The following is a 16,873-nucleotide window of genomic DNA, read 5'->3' as shown; positions in this document are numbered from 1 at the left end:
GTGACATCACTGTGTGTATTACCCCTGTACTGTGACATCACTGTGAGCATTATCCCTGTACTGTGACATCACTGTGTGTATTATCCCTGTACTGTGACATCACTGTGTGTATTACCCCTGTACTGTGACATCACTGTGTGTATTATCCCTGTACTGTGACATCACTGTGTATTATCCCTGTACTGTGACATCACTGTGTGTATTATCCCTGTACTGTGACATCACTGTGTATTATCCCTGTACTGTGACATCACTGTGTGTATTATCCCTGTACTGTGACATCACTGTGTGTATTATCCCTGTACTGTGACATCACTGTGTGTATTATCCCTGTACTGTGACATCAGTGTGTATTATCCCTGTACTGTGACATCACTGTGTGCATTATCCCTGTACTGTGACATCACTGTGTGCATTATCCCTGTACTGTGACATCAGTGTGTATTATCCCTGTACTGTGACATCACTGTGTGTATTACTCCTGTACTGTGACATCACTGTGTGTATTATCCCTGTACTGTGACATCACTGTGTGTATTATCCCTGTACTGTGACATCACTGTGTATTATCCCTGTACTGTGACATCACTGTGTGTATTATCCCTGTACTGTGACATCACTGTGTGTATTATCCCTGTACTGTGACATCACTGTGTGTATTATCCCTGTACTGTGACATCACTGTGTGCATTATCCCTGTACTGTGACATCACTGTGTGTATTATCTCTGCACTGTGACATCACTGTGTGTATTATCCTGTACTGTGACATCAGTGTGTATTATCCCTGTACTGTGACATCACTGTGTGTATTATCCCTGTACTGTGACATCACTGTGTGTATTATCCCTGTACTGTGACATCACTGTGTGTATTATCCCTGTACTGTGACATCACTGTGTGTATTATCTCTGCACTGTGACATCACTGTGTGTATTATCCTGTACTGTGACATCAGTGTGTATTATCCCTGTACTGTGACATCACTGTGTGTATTATCCCTGTACTGTGACATCACTGTGTATTATCCCTGTACTGTGACATCTCGGTGTGTATTATCCCTGTACTGTGACATCAGTGTGTATTATCCCTGTACTGTGACATCACTGTGTGCATTATCCCTGTACTGTGACATCACTGTGTGCATTATCCCTGTACTGTGACATCACTGTGTGTATTATCCCTGTACTGTGACATCACTGTGTGTATTATCCTTGTACTGTGACATCACTGTGTGTATTATCCCTGTACTGTGACATCACTGTGTGTATTATCCCTGTACTGTGACATCACTGTGTGTATTACCCTGTACTGTGACATCACTGTGTGCATTATCCCTGTACTGTGACATCAGTGTGTATTATCCCTGTACTGTGACATCACTGTGTGCATTATCCCTGTACTGTGACATCACTGTGTGTATTATCCCTGTACTGTGACATCACTGTGTGTATTATCCCTGTACTGTGACATCACTGTGTGCATTATCCCTGTACTGTGACATCACTGTGTGTATTATCCCTGTACTGTGACATCACTGTGTGTATTATCCCTGTACTGTGACATCATTGTGTGCATTATCCCTGTACTGTGACATCACTGTGTGTATTACCCCTGTACTGTGACATCACTGTGTGTATTACCCCTGTACTGTGACATCACTGTGTGTATTATCCCTGTACTGTGACATCACTGTGTGTATTATCCCTGTACTGTGACATCACTGTGTGTATTATCCCTGTACTGTGACATCACTGTGTGTATTACCCCTGTACTGTGACATCACTGTGTGTATTATCCCTGTACTGTGACATCACTGTGTGCATTATCCCTGTACTGTGACATCACTGTGTGTATTACCCCTGTACTGTGACATCACTGTGTGTATTATCCCTGTACTGTGACATCACTGTGTGTATTACCCCTGTACTGTGACATAACTGTGTGTATTATCCCTGTACTGTGACATCACTGTGTGTATTATCCCTGTACTGTGACATCACTGTGTGTATTACCCCTGTACTGTGACATCACTGTGTGTATTATCCCTGTACTGTGACATCACTGTGTGTATTATCCCTGTACTGTGACATCACTGTGTGCAGCTCTACATCCTACTCCTGTTCTATGTTACTGTAGAAGAAAAGCAGCTCTGGAGCACAAACTTCTGCTGTAACATCAGTCAAAACATTGTCAATATTTTCCTTCAAATACAAACAGCCCCACTGTCCTATAATGTAACAAGATGTGGCCAAGGATTTTGCATTGTGCACAACATGTATCAACTTATTTTTTCTTTGAACACCTCCTGACCCCCTCCACCCCAAAAAAAAAAGTTAGAAACTCACCCATGTTTTTTTTACACGATTTGTATGTTATTGTTGCCCTGGTAACTTATGGAATGCGGTGATACATTTGTTTATTCTATTGGAGTTGACCTCTGACCCCTGACACTTATCTGTAGATCATTTTCACCATTGTTACTGATTTGGAGAATTTAACAATACAAACATCCGCCATCTCCTCTGATAATTGGTTAATACCGTCGTATGTGGAGTGTGGCGGTCCGTGGCACGCGGTCACTGCTGCGGCGACGCCTCTTTTGTCCATCGCGGTTGACGCCAGACGTGGTACAGGTGCTGCTTTATACGGAACGCGTCGTTCCTTTTCATGCTGTTAGAGCAAATTAGTTTGTAATTAGATTTATATAGCAGATAATCTCATTTACATATCCAATTAATTCTTTCTGTTCTAATTTGCTGAGGTTGAATTTATATCAGCGCTTAAAATAAAACTGAAATTATGTAGAGACTGAAATTTCTGGAATCCGATTTATTTTGAGAATCCTCATTAATTGCCATTGACGGCTTATCGGATTAGATCAGGTCACTAATTTAGATCTTTTGGTAGAGTTTTAAATGATGAGTTCAGCTCTGCTTCATCCGCGCGCCTCCTCCTCTGCACTGCGTGATCGAGCGCGCTTTGCAGCGAGACACTGACTAGCGGAATACATGTACAGTAGATACAGTTCCATTTTTCTGGTCCTCTTAATGCTGTTTCCACATCAAAACAACATGTCCCGGTGGTGACAGGTAGAGGCAGAGGTAACGCAACCCCAGGGGGGCAATTACATTATGCTCAGACCCCAGAGAGGTGAGCGAGTTGCATCCTACACAGGTGACACTTCTCATAAGTGTTGCATCAGCCTCCAGGCTACATTCTTTCACCAGAACATCACACACAGTATATAATGTAACAGATACTCAGGTAGTCACAAGATCGTGTAATGTAGCAAAGCTTCACCAGATCCTAAAATGTATATCGAATAATGTAGGGGATCGTATAATGTAGCGGATCACATCATATAATGCAGCGGATCAAATAATGCAGTGGATCGAATACTGTAGGAGATTGTGTAATGTAAGAGATCTTATACTGTAGCAAATCGTTTAGTGTATGAGATCATATAATGTAGTGGATCATTTAATATAGCAGATCTTCACCAGATCATAAAATGTAGATCATGTAATGCAGGGAATCGTATAATGCAGCTGATCATGTTATGTAGCAGATCATATAATGTAGCGGTTCATGTAATGTAGCAGATCTCATAATGTAGCAGATCATATAATGTAGCAGATCATGTAATTTAGAAGATCATATTATGTAGCAGAGGATATACCGTAATGCAGCGGTTCATGTAATGTAAAGGATCATGTAATGTAATGGATCATATAATGTGGCAGATCATATAATGTGGCAGATCATATAATGTAGCAGATCATATAATACAGTGGGTTATGTAATGTAGTGGATCCTATAATGTAGCAGATCATATAATGTAGCAGATCATATAATGCAGTGGGTTATGTAATGTAATGGATCATATAATGTAGCAGATCATATAATGCAGTGGGTTATGTAATGTAATGGATCATATAATGTAGCAAATCATGTAATGTAGCAGATCATATGTAGCAGATCATATAATGCAGTGGGTTATGTAATGTAATGGATCATATAATGTAGCAGATCATATAATGCAGTGGGTTACGTAATGTAGTGGATCATATAATGTATCAGATCATGTAATGTAGCAGATCATATAATTTAGAAGATCATAAAATGCAGTAGATTATATAATGTAGCAGATCCTGTAATGTAGAAGATTATAAAATGTAGAAGATCATATAATACAGTAGATTATATAATGCAGCAGAGCTTCACCAGATCATATAATGGAGATCGTATAACAAGTCATTGACTATTTAATGAACTGTATAAGGGTATTGGCTGATCACATAATGCAGCAGATAAACAAGTTGCCCCCATATTATGTAATAGATCATATCGTGTAACCTATGTAATAAACTGTGTTTGGTTATCAGGTGATCACATAATGCAGCAGATCTCCCCACATCATATAACAACGCCCAGTTAATAAACTGTATCAGATCATATCATATAGTAGTTATTCTCCAGGTTATATAAAGTAGCAGAGAATCAGTCGACCTTATATCATAGCAGATGATATAACCTCACCAGATTATAAGTGTAGCCGAGGAATCTGGTAATATAGCAGATCATATAATGTAGCAGAGCATCACTAGATAAAACAATGTAACAACCATGCAGTGCAGCATAGCACCACTGGGGTATGCAGCTCAGTAGAACACCACCTTTGTATGCAGTGTAGTAGAGCACCACCTTTGTATATAGTGCAGTAGAGAACCACTGGGATATGCAGTGCAGTAGAGCACCATAGGGGTATGCAGCGCATTAGATCACCACCTTTCTATGTAGTGCAGTAGGGCACCACTGGGGTGTGCAGTGCAGTAGAGCACCACCGGGCTATGCAGTGCAGTAGGGCACCACCTTTGTATGCAGTGCAGTAGAACACCTCTGGGAAATGCAGTGCAGTAGGGTATCACCTTTGTATGCAATGCAGTAGAGCACCACCAGGGTATGCAGTGCAGTACAGCACAACCGGGGTATGCAGTACAGTAGAGCATGGGTCCCCAACTCCAGTCCTCGAGGGCCGCCAACAGTGCATGTTTTCAGGATTTCCCTTAGTATTGACCAGGTGATAATTTAATCACCTGCACAGTTGATGATTCCAACACCCATGCAATGCTAAGGAAATCCTGAAAACATGCACTGTTGGCGGCCCTCGAGGACTGGAGTTGGGGAACCCTGCAGTAGAGCATCACCAGGGTATGCAGTGCAGTAGAGCGCCACCTTTATATGCAGTGCAGTAGAGTAACATCTTTGTATGCACTGCAGTAGAGCACCACTGGGGAATGCAGTGCAGCAGGGCATCACCTTTGCATGCAGTGCAGTAGAGTAACATCTTTGTATGCACTGCAGTAGAGCACCACTGGGGAATGCAGTGCAGTAGGGCATCACCTTTGCATGCAGTGCAGTAGAGCACCACCGGGGTATGCAGTGCAGTACAGCACCATCGGGGTATGCAGTGCAGTAGAGCGTCACCAGGGTATGCAGTGCAGTAGAGCACCACCGGGGTATGCAGCGCAGTAGAGCAACATCTTTGTATGCAGTGCAGTAGAGCACCACCGGGATATGCAGTGCAGTAGAGCACCACCGGGATATGCAGTGCAGTAGAGCACCACCGGGGTATGCAGTGCAGTAGAGCACCACCGGGACATGCAGTAAAGCAAATACTATTTCAGTTCGATCTTGCCCCTGTAATACTTTGCTCTGCAGCTTCCCTAATTCTGTGAGTAATTGAGGTATTACAGAAGCAGCTGGGTAGATCAGGAGATGGAGGATGGGGGCATGAGGAGATGGAGGATGGCGGGATGAGGAGATGGAGAATGGCAGGATGAAGAGATGGAGGATGGCGGGATGAGGAGATGGAGGATGGCGGGATGAGGAGATGGAGGATGGCGGGATGAGGAGATGGAGGATGGCAGTATGAGGAGATGGAGAATGGCAGGATGAAGAGATGGAGGATGGCGGGATCAGGAGATGGAGGATGGCGGGATGAGGAGATGGAGGATGGGGGCATGAGGAGATGGAGGATGGCGGGATGAGGAGATGGAGGATGGCGGGATCAGGAGATGGAGGATGGTCGGATGAGGAGATGGAGGATGGGGGCATGAGGAGATGGAGGATGGCGGGATGAGGAGATGGAGGATGGCGGGATGAGGAGATGGAGAATGGCAGGATGAAGAGATGGAGGATGGCGGGATCAGGAGATGGAGGATGGCGGGATGAGGAGATGGAGGACGGCGGGATGAATAGTTGGAGGATGGCAGGATGAGGAGATGGAGAATGGCAGGATAAAGAGATGGAGGATGGCGGGATGAGGAGATGGAGGAGAGATGGAGGATGGCGGGATGAGGAGATGGAGAATGGCAGGATAAAGAGATGGAGGATGGTGGGATGAGGAGATGGAGGAGAGATGGAGGATGGTGGGATGAGGAGATGGAGGAGAGATGGAGGATGGCGGGATGAGGAGATGGAGGAGAGATGGAGGATGGTGGGATGAGGAGATGGAGGAGAGATGGAGGATGGCGGGATGAGGAGATGGAGGAGAGATGGAGGATGGCGGGATGAGGAGATGGAGAATGGCAGGATAAAGAGATGGAGGATGGTGGGATGAGGAGATGGAGGAGAGATGGAGGATGGTGGGATGAGGAGATGGAGGAGAGATGGAGGATGGTGGGATGAGGAGATGGAGGAGAGATGGAGGATGGTGGGATGAGGAGATGGAGGAGAGATGGAGGATGGTGGGATGAGGAGATGGAGGAGAGATGGAGGATGGTGGGATGAGGAGATGGAGGAGAGATGGAGGATGGTGGGACGAGGAGATGGAGGATGGTGGGATGAGGAGATGGAGGAGAGATGGAGGATGGCGGGATGAGGAGATGGAGGAGAGATGGAGGATGGCGGGATGAGGAGATGGAGGATGGCGGGATGAGGAGATGGAGGATGGCGGGATGAGGAGATGAAGGAGAGATGGACAGGGCTTTTAGGAGTCTGTTAATACTTTTTTGCTGTTTAACCCTTCGATTATGTCAGCTTTCCTCTTACTAGATTATATCCAATCCTCCTGAATACAATTGTATCTGTGAAGTGGTGTGGCTGGACCCCCCCCCCATCCGTCGTCCTGTGCAGAAATATCGGGGGTCCGTGCCGCGCTCGGCTCTTTCTATATTCATGGATACAGCAGAACGGACACCTCAGGCCGCCTTGTTAGACGCTTTTGCATATTTATTGGGAGTTCGGCCATTTCCAGCAATCCTCCGCAGCTGCCTTGGCCTCCTCCAGATAAAGGTCAGGCCGGAGGAAACGCTTCGCCTCGCACGGTGCTGATAACAGCGCCAAATACGGAAACCACTTACTGAAAATCCACTTTGGCGCGAGCGTCCTGCCCGCCACTATATTCTGTAACTATTTACCTGAAACGCTTTCATCTATTACTTATTCATGGAGACAGGAGTGTAAATGGCCCCTGGAGTGCGCCCGCCTGACCCCTCATACCCAGCAGTAATCAAATAGGCGAAATACATTCTCTGCAGAAAGGGAACGTCCTCATCCATGGTACTGTCACTTTAAAGGGACAAGCGTCTGTACAGTGGGGAAAATAAGTATTTGATACACTTCCAGTTTTGCAAGTTTTCCCACCTACAAAGAATGGAGAGATCTGTAATTTTTATTGTAGGTAACTGTGACAGATGGAATCCCCCCCCCCCCAAAAAATCCAAAATTCACATTGTATGATTTTTTTAAAAAAATAATTGCATTTCATTGCATGAAATAAGTATTTTATCACCGACCAACCAGCAGGAATCCTGGCTCCCACAGATCTGTTAGTTTTTCTTTAAGAAGCTCCTACTCTGCACTCATTACCTGTATTAATTGCACCTGTATACAAGACACCTGTCCACACAATCAATCTCACTCCAACCTCTCCGCCATGGCCAAGACCAAAGAGCTGTCTAATGACACCAGGGACAAAATTGTATATCTACACTAGGCTGGTATCCACTACAGGACAATAGGCAAGCAGCTTGGTGGAAAGACAACAACTGTTGGCGCAATTATTTGAAAATGGAAGAAACACAAGATGACGGTCAGTCTTACTCAGTCTGGGGCTCCATGCAAGATCTCACCTCGTGAGGTAAGGATGATTCTGAGAAAGATTAGGAATCTGCCCAGAACTATACAGAAGGACCTGGTCTATGATCTGAAGAGAGCTGGGATCACAGTCTCAAAGATGAGCGTTCGTAACACACTACGCCATCATGGATTAAAATCCTTCAGGACACACAAGGTCCCCCTGCTCACGCCAGCACATGTCCACACCAATGACCATCTGGATGATCCAGAGGACACATGGGAGGTCATGTGGTCAGATGAGACCAAAATAGATCTTTTTGGTATCAACTCTATTCGCCGTGTCTGGAGAAAGAAGAAGGATAAGTACAACCCCAAGAACACTGTACCAACTGTGAAGAATGAGGGAGGAGACATCCTACTTTGGGGGGTTTTGAGGGACAGGACGACTGCACCATATTGAAGGGAGGATCACAGACCTCTCCATTCTTTATAGGTGGGAAAACTTGCAAAATCGTAAGTGTATCAAATACGTATTTTCCTCACTGTATATTTGCCGCTTGTATTATCTGGACACAAGGTGTCACTCCCATCATCCAGAAGAAGAGTCATCTTTAAAAAGCGGGGTCATAGTATCCTACGTGATGATCAGAGGAGGCAGTAATGGGGTGCTCTGTGACACCGCACCAGGGGTGCGCACTGGGCATTGAGGGTTTGGGTTTTGTGCCATTTCATTGGGAACTTTGGGAACTAACTACATTTTGCGTTCCCCACAGATGAGATGACTCTGCAGGGTCCAGTCTTCACTCAGGAGCCGGCGAATCTCGTCTTTCCCTTGGACTCGGAGGACCGGACATTGAAGCTCGTTTGTGAGGCGCAGGGTCACCCCAAGCCCGTCACGCGGTAGGTGCACAGACCTTGCATGTAAGATCGGGACCTTAAAGATGGCGCCGCATGACGTTGCGTATTCCAGGTCTACAGTCGTGTCTGGGGTTTCCATCCACTTCTCCGGCAATGCTGGACTCGTGGATGCACCACAAAATGACACCCGGTAGTAAAGGACGATGTCCTCGAGACGGTCCAATAAGAAAGGGCTTCAATAAGTGTTTCCCCCAAAATAAGACCTACCCCAAAACTAGGCCCTAGCATGATTTTACCGGATTGTATCCATGGTGTGTGGGAATCGGCCGCTCTGGGTGCTGGCGTCTGACATTTCCGTGGCTGTTTGTAGGTGGCGGGTGAACGGGACTCTTCTGGACGAAGCACAGGATTACCGCTACCGAGTGCTGGACAGAAACCTCATTATCAGTGAGCCGGACAGGGTGCGGGATGTCGGCACTTTCCAGTGTGAAGCTACCAACTCCATTGGGACCATCCTGAGCCGGGAGGCTTTTCTGCAATTCGCCTGTGAGTCCGCATCATTGATGGTACAATGGGGGGGGGGGGGGGGGCAGATCCTCTAGTCACATCCAGAGCTGCATCCATAATTCTGCTACTTGTCAGTTGGGCTTAAGCTGCAGATCCGTGTGTCATTCTGCCTCCTGCTGGTTGTCAGGACTGACTCTTATCTGGTGCATTAGGGGACGGGGCATCTATGGCAGAATGTTTCCCATATTGCAGTGTAGCAGTGATTACAGCTCTGAAGGTACTTACTGCAGCAGTCGTATATCCAGGAGTCAGGTGGTGGCAGTGTCCATGTATCGCTCCCCGGCTGCTAGGAGTTGCTAGGAGACGTGTGTGGAGTCTGCGATTACTGCGTGGCCCCCCGCTCCTGCGCGTATCAGACGACACCTCCGGATTGGTGCTAATTAAATAATCAGCGTGTTTCTGTGTTCAGGTCAATTAATTAGGAGACGTTTGTTCCAGTGACAATCACACGACATTGCCACATAATTCCACACAACAAATCAAGTGGGAAGGACGAGGCAGCCTCTGTCCACACCGGTGCGACACCGCGGCCCCTGAAAGGGAGAGCGACCCAACCTGCACAAGTCTGTGGGCTGTAAGAGCGCACAGCGGAGAGACGGGGAGTACTGCAACGTAACGAGACGTAGAGCGCAGGGTACAGGGGGACAGAGAGAGCACAGGGTACAGGGGGGACAGAGAAAGCGCAGGGTACAGGGGGATAGAGAGAGCACAGGGTACAGGGCGACAGAGAGAGCGCAGGGTACAGGGGGACAGAGAGCGCAGGGTACAGGGGGACAGAGAGCACAGGGTACAGGGGGGACAGAGCGCAGGGTACAGGGGGACAGAGAGAGCACAGGGTACAGGGGGACAGAGAGCGCAGGGTACAGGGGGACAGAGAGAGCGCAGGGTATAGGGGGACAGAGAGAGCGCAGGGTACAGGGGGACAGAGAGCGCACAGGGTACAGGGGGACAGAGAGCACAGGGTACAGGGGAGACAGAGCACAGGGTTTAGGGGGACAGAGAGCACAGGGTACAGGGGGACAGAGTGCAGGGTATAGGGGGACAGAGAGCACAGGGTACAGGGGGACAGAGTGCAGGGTACAGGGGCACAGAGAGCGCAGGGTATAGAGGGACACAGGAAGAGCGCATAGCGGGAGAGACGGGGAGGACTGCCACGTAACGAGACACAGAGCACAGGGTACAGGGGACAGAGAGCACAGGGTACAGGGGGACAGAGAGAGGGCAGGGTATAGGGGGACAGAGAGCACAGGGTACTGGGGGACACAGGAAGAGCGCATAGCAGTAGAAATGGGGAGGACTGCAATGTAACGAGACACAGAGCACAGGGTACAGAGAGCATAATAGAGAGCAGCACAGAGAGAGCGCACAGCGGGAGAGACTGGGAAGACTGCAGCGTAACAAGACGTAGAGCACAGGGTACAGGGCACAGAGAGAGCGCAGGATACAGGGGGACAGAGAGCACAGGGTACAGGGGGACACAGGAAGAGCACAAAGCGGGAGAGACGAGGAGGACTGCCATGTAACGAGACACAGAGCACAGGGTACAGGGTACAGAGAGACAGCATAATAGCAGAACAGAGAGAGCGCACAGCAGGAGAGACTGGTAAGACTTCAACGTAATGAGACATGGAGCACAGGTTACAGGGGGGACAGTGAGAGAGTACAGGGTACAAGGGGACAGAGCGCAGGAGGACAGAGAGAGAGCACAGGGTACAGGGGGACAGAGAGAGAGCACTGGGGGACAGAGATGGAATACCAGGGGACAGAAAGAGTGCAGGGTATAGGGGAACAGAGAGAGAGCGCAGGGTAAAGCGGAACAGAGAGAGAGCGCAGGGTACAGCGGAACAGAGAGAGAGCGCAGGGTACAGCGGAACAGAGAGAGAGCGCAGGGTACAGCGGAACAGAGAGAGAGCGCAGGGTACAGCGGAACAGAGAGAGAGCGCAGGGTGCAGGGGGACAGAGAGAGAGCGCAGGGTACAGCGGAACAGAGAGAGAGCGCAGGGTACAGCGGAACAGAGAGAGAGCGCAGGGTGCAGGGGGACAGAGAGAGAGCGCAGGGTACAGCGGAACAGAGAGAGGGTGCAGGGGGACAGAGAGAGAGCACAGGGTACAGTGGGACAGAGAGGAAATACAGGGGGACAGAAAGAGTGCAGGGTACAGGGGAACAGAGAGAGAGTGCAGGGTACAGCGGAACAGAGAGAGAGTGCAGGGTACAGCGGAACAGAGAGAGAGCGCAGGGTACAGCGGAACAGAGAGAGAGTGCAGGGTACAGCGGAACAGAGAGAGAGCACAGGGTACAGGGGGACAGAGAGCACAGGGTACAGCGGAACAGAGAGAGAGTGCAGGGTACAGCGGAACAGAGAGAGAGTGCAGGGTACAGCGGAACAGAGAGAGAGCGCAGGATACAGGGGGACAGAGAGCACAGGGTACAGGGGGACACAGGAAGAGCACATAGCAGGAGAGACGGGGAGGACTGCCACGTAACGAGACACAGAGCACAGGGTACAGGGGACAAAGAGACAGCATAATAGCAGAACAGAGAGAGCGCACAGCAGGAGAGACTGGTAAGACTTCAACGTAATGAGACATAGAGCACAGGGTACAGGGGGGACAGTGAGAGAGTGCAGGGTACAAGGGGACAGAGCGCAGGAGGACAGAGAGAGAGCACAGGTTACAGGGGGACAGAGAGAGAGCACTGGGGGACAGAGATGGAATACCAGGGGACAGAGAGTGCAGGGTACAGGGGAACAGAGAGAGAGCGCAGGGTAAAGCGGAACAGAGAGAGAGCGCAGGGTACAGCGGAACAGAGAGAGAGCGCAGGGTACAGCGGAACAGAGAGAGAGCGCAGGGTGCAGGGGGACAGAGAGAGAGCGCAGGGTACAGCGGAACAGAGAGAGGGTACAGTGGGACAGAGAGAGAGCACTGGGGGACAGAGAGGAAATACAGGGGGACAGAAAGAGTGCAGGGTACAGGGGAACAGAGAGAGAGCGCAGGGTAAAGCGGAACAGAGAGAGAGTGCAGGGTACAGTGGAATAGAGAGTGAGTGCAGGGTACAGCGGAACAGAGAGAGAACGCAGGGTACAGCGGAACAGAGAGAGAGCGCAGGGTGCAGGGGGACAGAGAGAGAGCGCAGGGTACAGCGGGACAGACGGAGAGCGCAGGATACAGGGAGACAGAGAGAGTTCAGGGTACAGGGGAACTGAGCGCAGGGTACAGGGGGACAGAGAGAGAGCGCAGGGTACAGCGGGATAGAGAGAGAGCGCAGGATACAGGGAGACAGAGAGAGTTCAGGGTACAGGGGAACTGAGCGCAGGGTACAGGGGGTCAGAGAGAGAGCACTGGGGGACAGAGAGGGAGTACAGGGGGACAGAAAGAGTGCAGGGTACAGGGGAACAGAGTGAGAGCGCAGGGTGCAGGGGGACAGAGCGCAGGAGGACAGAGAGAGAGCACAGGGTACAATGAGACAGAGAGCATTAAGGAGGATAGAGAGAGGGTGCAGGGGGACTGAGAGAGAGTCAAGGGGACAGAGAGCACAGGGTATAAGGGGGACAGAGAGATCGCAAGGTATGAGGTGGTCAGAGAGAGAGCGCAGAGTATAGAGGGACAACGAGAGCGCAGGGTATAAGGGGGAAGAGAGGAAAGAGAGAGAGTGCAGGATACAGGGAGACATCTTGGTTACTGCTAGAATGCAGGGAAAAATCAAGGGTATATAGACATCTAGATTTAAAGAGTGCAGAGAGACAGCAGAGGATAGAAAGCCCGGTAGGAAGAGACTGCAGGCGAGTGTGATTCATATTATAGGAGACATGACTGCCTGAATGAAGAGAGCCCTGTATAAAGTCTGTAGGGACGGCGGAGCTGACGTATATATGAGCGCAGTGTGAGGAGTATATACCATGATAGCAGACGTGTGTGGGATCTATATTTGGGCACCACGTATCCGCTGTATATAGAGGCTGCAGACAGCAGGTGTACGAGACCCCGAGGTATTGTATTTTCAGAGCGATCCTGCTGACATTGCAATGTTCCTCATTAAATATACATTTTAAAAATGTAAAGGTCGAGGGGGGAGATCAGCGTCGTACAGTCATCTGCCGCTCGTCATGTAATAACGGGAATAACTCATTACAATTATGTGTTATTAGCACCGTCTGCCATTCTGCGAGGTTACTCTGCATAATGCCGACTCCAGACCATCATATGTCATCATAATGCATCCTATACAGCTGCCCCAATGCATCATATATCCGCGTCATATAAAACCTCCATTCACAGCCGCTATAGCACAAAACGCCTGATAGAACCATGAGAGAATTAGACTCCTATACAGAAAATTATACTGTATATCCACTATAATACTGCCCCATGTACAAGAATATAACTACTATAATACTGCCCCTATATACAAGAATATAACTACTATAATACTGCCCCTATATACAAGAATATAACTACTATAATACTGCCCCCTATGTACAAGAATATAACTACTATAATACTGCCCCTATGTACAAGAATATAACTACTATAATACTGCCCCTATATACAAGAATATAACTACTATAATACTGCCCCTATATACAAGAATATAACTACTATAATACTGCCCCCTATGTACAAGAATATAACTACTATAATACTGCCCCTATATACAAGAATATAACTACTATAATACTGCCCCCTATGTACAAGAATATAACTACTATAATACTGCCCCTATGTACAAGAATATAACTACTATAATACTGCCCCTATATACAAGAATATAACTACTATAATACTGCCCCTATGTACAAGAATATAACTACTATAATACTGCCCCTGTATACAAGAATATTACTACTATAATACTGCCCCTATGTACAAGAATATAACTACTATAATCAGGGCTGTATTTTGCCTTCGTGCTGCCCTAGGCACTTTAAGTGGTCGCGCCCCTTAGTGACAATGTAACACTGAGTTTTCGCACACGACATCTGTGTAAGGCAGATCTACTCTGTAAAACACTTGAAAAAGTATCAATGAGAAACGAAGGGCACTAACCCCCCCCCCCCCAATGGGGATCACCACAGGCACATCAAAACATAGCATGAGTATAAAATATTCCCACCACACTGTCCCCACTTATATACTGTGACTGTCACACTGCCCCTAATAAACTACACACTGCCCTCCCTTATAAATTATACCCACCACACCTTCCTCAATTATGAAATATGATCTGCACATTGACCTCACATCATGCTGCCCCCTCCTCACAATGTCCCATGCATGCTGCCCCCTCCTAACAATGTCCCATGCATGCTGCCCCCTCCTCACAATGTCCCCTGCATGCTGCCCCCTCCTCACAGTGTCCCATGCATGCTGCTCCCTCCTCACAATGTCCCATGCATGCTGCCCCCTCCTCACAATGTCCCATGCATGCTGCCCCCTCCTCACAATGTCCCATGCATGCTGCCCCCTCCTCACAATGTCCCATGCATGCTGCCCCCTCCTCACAATGTCCCATGCATGCTGCCCCCTCCTCACAGTGTCCCATGCATGCTGCCCCCTCCTCACTATGTCCCATGCATGCTGCCCCCTCCTCACAATGTCCCATGCATGCTGCCCCCTCCTCACAATGTCCCATGCATGCTGCCCCCTCCTCACAGTGTCCCATGCATGCTGCTCCCTCCTCACAATGTCCCATGCATGCTGCCCCCTCCTCACAATGTCCCATGCATGCTGCCCCCTCCTCACAATGTCCCATGCATGCTGCCCCCTCCTCACAATGTCCCATGCGTGCTGCCCCCTCCTCACAATGTCCCATGCATGCTGCCCCCTCCTCACAGTGTCCCATGCATGCTGCCCCCTCCTCACAATGTCCCATGCATGCTGCCCCCTCCTCACAATGTCCCATGCATGCTGCCCCCTCCTCACAATGTCCCATGCATGCTGCCCCCTCCTCACAATGTCCCATGCATGCTGCCCCCTCCTCACAATGTCCCATGCATGCTGCCCCCTCCTCACAATGTCCCATGCATGCTGCCCCCTCCTCACAATGTCCCATGCATGCTGCCCCCTCCTCACAGTGTCCCATGCATGCTGCCCCCTCCTCACAATGTCCCATGCATGCTGCCCCCTCCTCACAATGTCCCATGCATGCTGCCCCCTCCTCACAATGTCCCATGCATGCTGCCCCCTCCTCACAATGTCCCATGCATGCTGCCACCTCCTCACAATGTCCCATGCATGCTGCCCCCTCCTCACAGTGTCCCATGCTTGCTGCCCCCTCCTCACAATGTCCCATGCTTGCTGCCCCCTCCTCACAATGTCCCATGCTTGCTGCCCCCTCCTCACAATGTCCCATGCATGCTGCCCCCTCCTCACAATGTCCCATGCTTGCTGCTGCCCCTCCTCCCAATGTCCCATGCATGCTGCCCCCTCCTCACAATGTCCCATGCATGCTGCCCCCTCCTCACAATGTCCCATGCATGCTGCCCCCTCCTCCCAATGTCCCATGCATGGTGCCCCTTCCTCACAGTGTCCCATGCATGCTGCCCCTTCCTCACAGTGTCCCATGCATGCTGCCCCCTCCTCACAATGTCCCATGCATGCTGCCCCCTCCTCACAGTGTCCCATGCATGCTGCCCCCTCCTCACAGTGTCCCATGCATGCTGCTCCCTCCTCACAGTTTCCCATGCATGCTGTTCCCTCCTCACAATGTCCCATGCATGCTGCCCCTCTCCATGAGCTCCTAATGCTGCCTTCCTCTTTTTCATAATGACACCTCCATGCTGCCCCACTCATCCTAAGACCACCACACTAACGCTTATGCTGAGACACCCCTCCCACACACACACACACACACACACACACTAACCCACTCTTGATATTGACTCCCCTACATTGCTCCACTCCATACTGAGCCCACACATGCTGCCCCTTCTCCATAATGAGCTCCCAATGCTGCCCCCCTCTCATTCTGAGTCCTTACACTCCCCCGCCATCGATTTTGTCATTGCACTATCCCTCAACCCTTGTCCTCTGTCTCTAGGATTGGCCCCTCTCTCCCATTCCCCCAGCAGCAGCCGCTCTCCCCCGCCTTCACCAGCAGCCTCTCCCCCAGCATCAGCCTCTCTCCCCCCAGCCCCCCCAGCATCAACCTCTCTCCCCCCAGCGTCCCCCAGCTTCAGCCTCTCTCTCCCCAGCCTCCCCCAGCTTCAGCCTCTCTCCCCCAGCTTCCCCCAGCATCAGCCTCTCTCCCCCAGCTTCCCCCAGCATCAGCCTCTCTCCCCCAGCTTCCCCCAGCATCAGCCTCTCTCCTCCCAGCCTCCCCCAGCATCAGCCTCCCTCAGCATCAGCCTCCCTCCTCCCAGCCTCCC

General features: G+C 49.6%; 1 protein-coding gene across 5 annotated transcripts in view; it reads left to right on the top strand.

The window, feature by feature from the left end:
• Positions 1-16,873, top strand: part of LOC142249759 (contactin-4-like) — a 231,553-nt gene that overhangs the window by 163,992 nt on the left and 50,688 nt on the right. For all 5 annotated transcript variants that reach the window (XM_075321618.1, XM_075321616.1, XM_075321613.1 and 2 more), the window contains 2 exons: positions 8,858-8,984; positions 9,313-9,488. In XM_075321618.1, coding sequence (XP_075177733.1) covers positions 8,858-8,984; positions 9,313-9,488 — 303 coding nt within the window. The remainder of the gene's footprint in view (positions 1-8,857; positions 8,985-9,312; positions 9,489-16,873) is intronic.

This window comes from Anomaloglossus baeobatrachus, chromosome 8 (genome assembly GCF_048569485.1).
Source record: "Anomaloglossus baeobatrachus isolate aAnoBae1 chromosome 8, aAnoBae1.hap1, whole genome shotgun sequence".
NCBI classification, from domain to species: Eukaryota; Metazoa; Chordata; class Amphibia; order Anura; family Aromobatidae; genus Anomaloglossus; species Anomaloglossus baeobatrachus.
The sequence above is the reverse complement of the archived record's forward strand: the minus strand, read 5'-3'. Positions and strand labels throughout refer to the sequence as shown.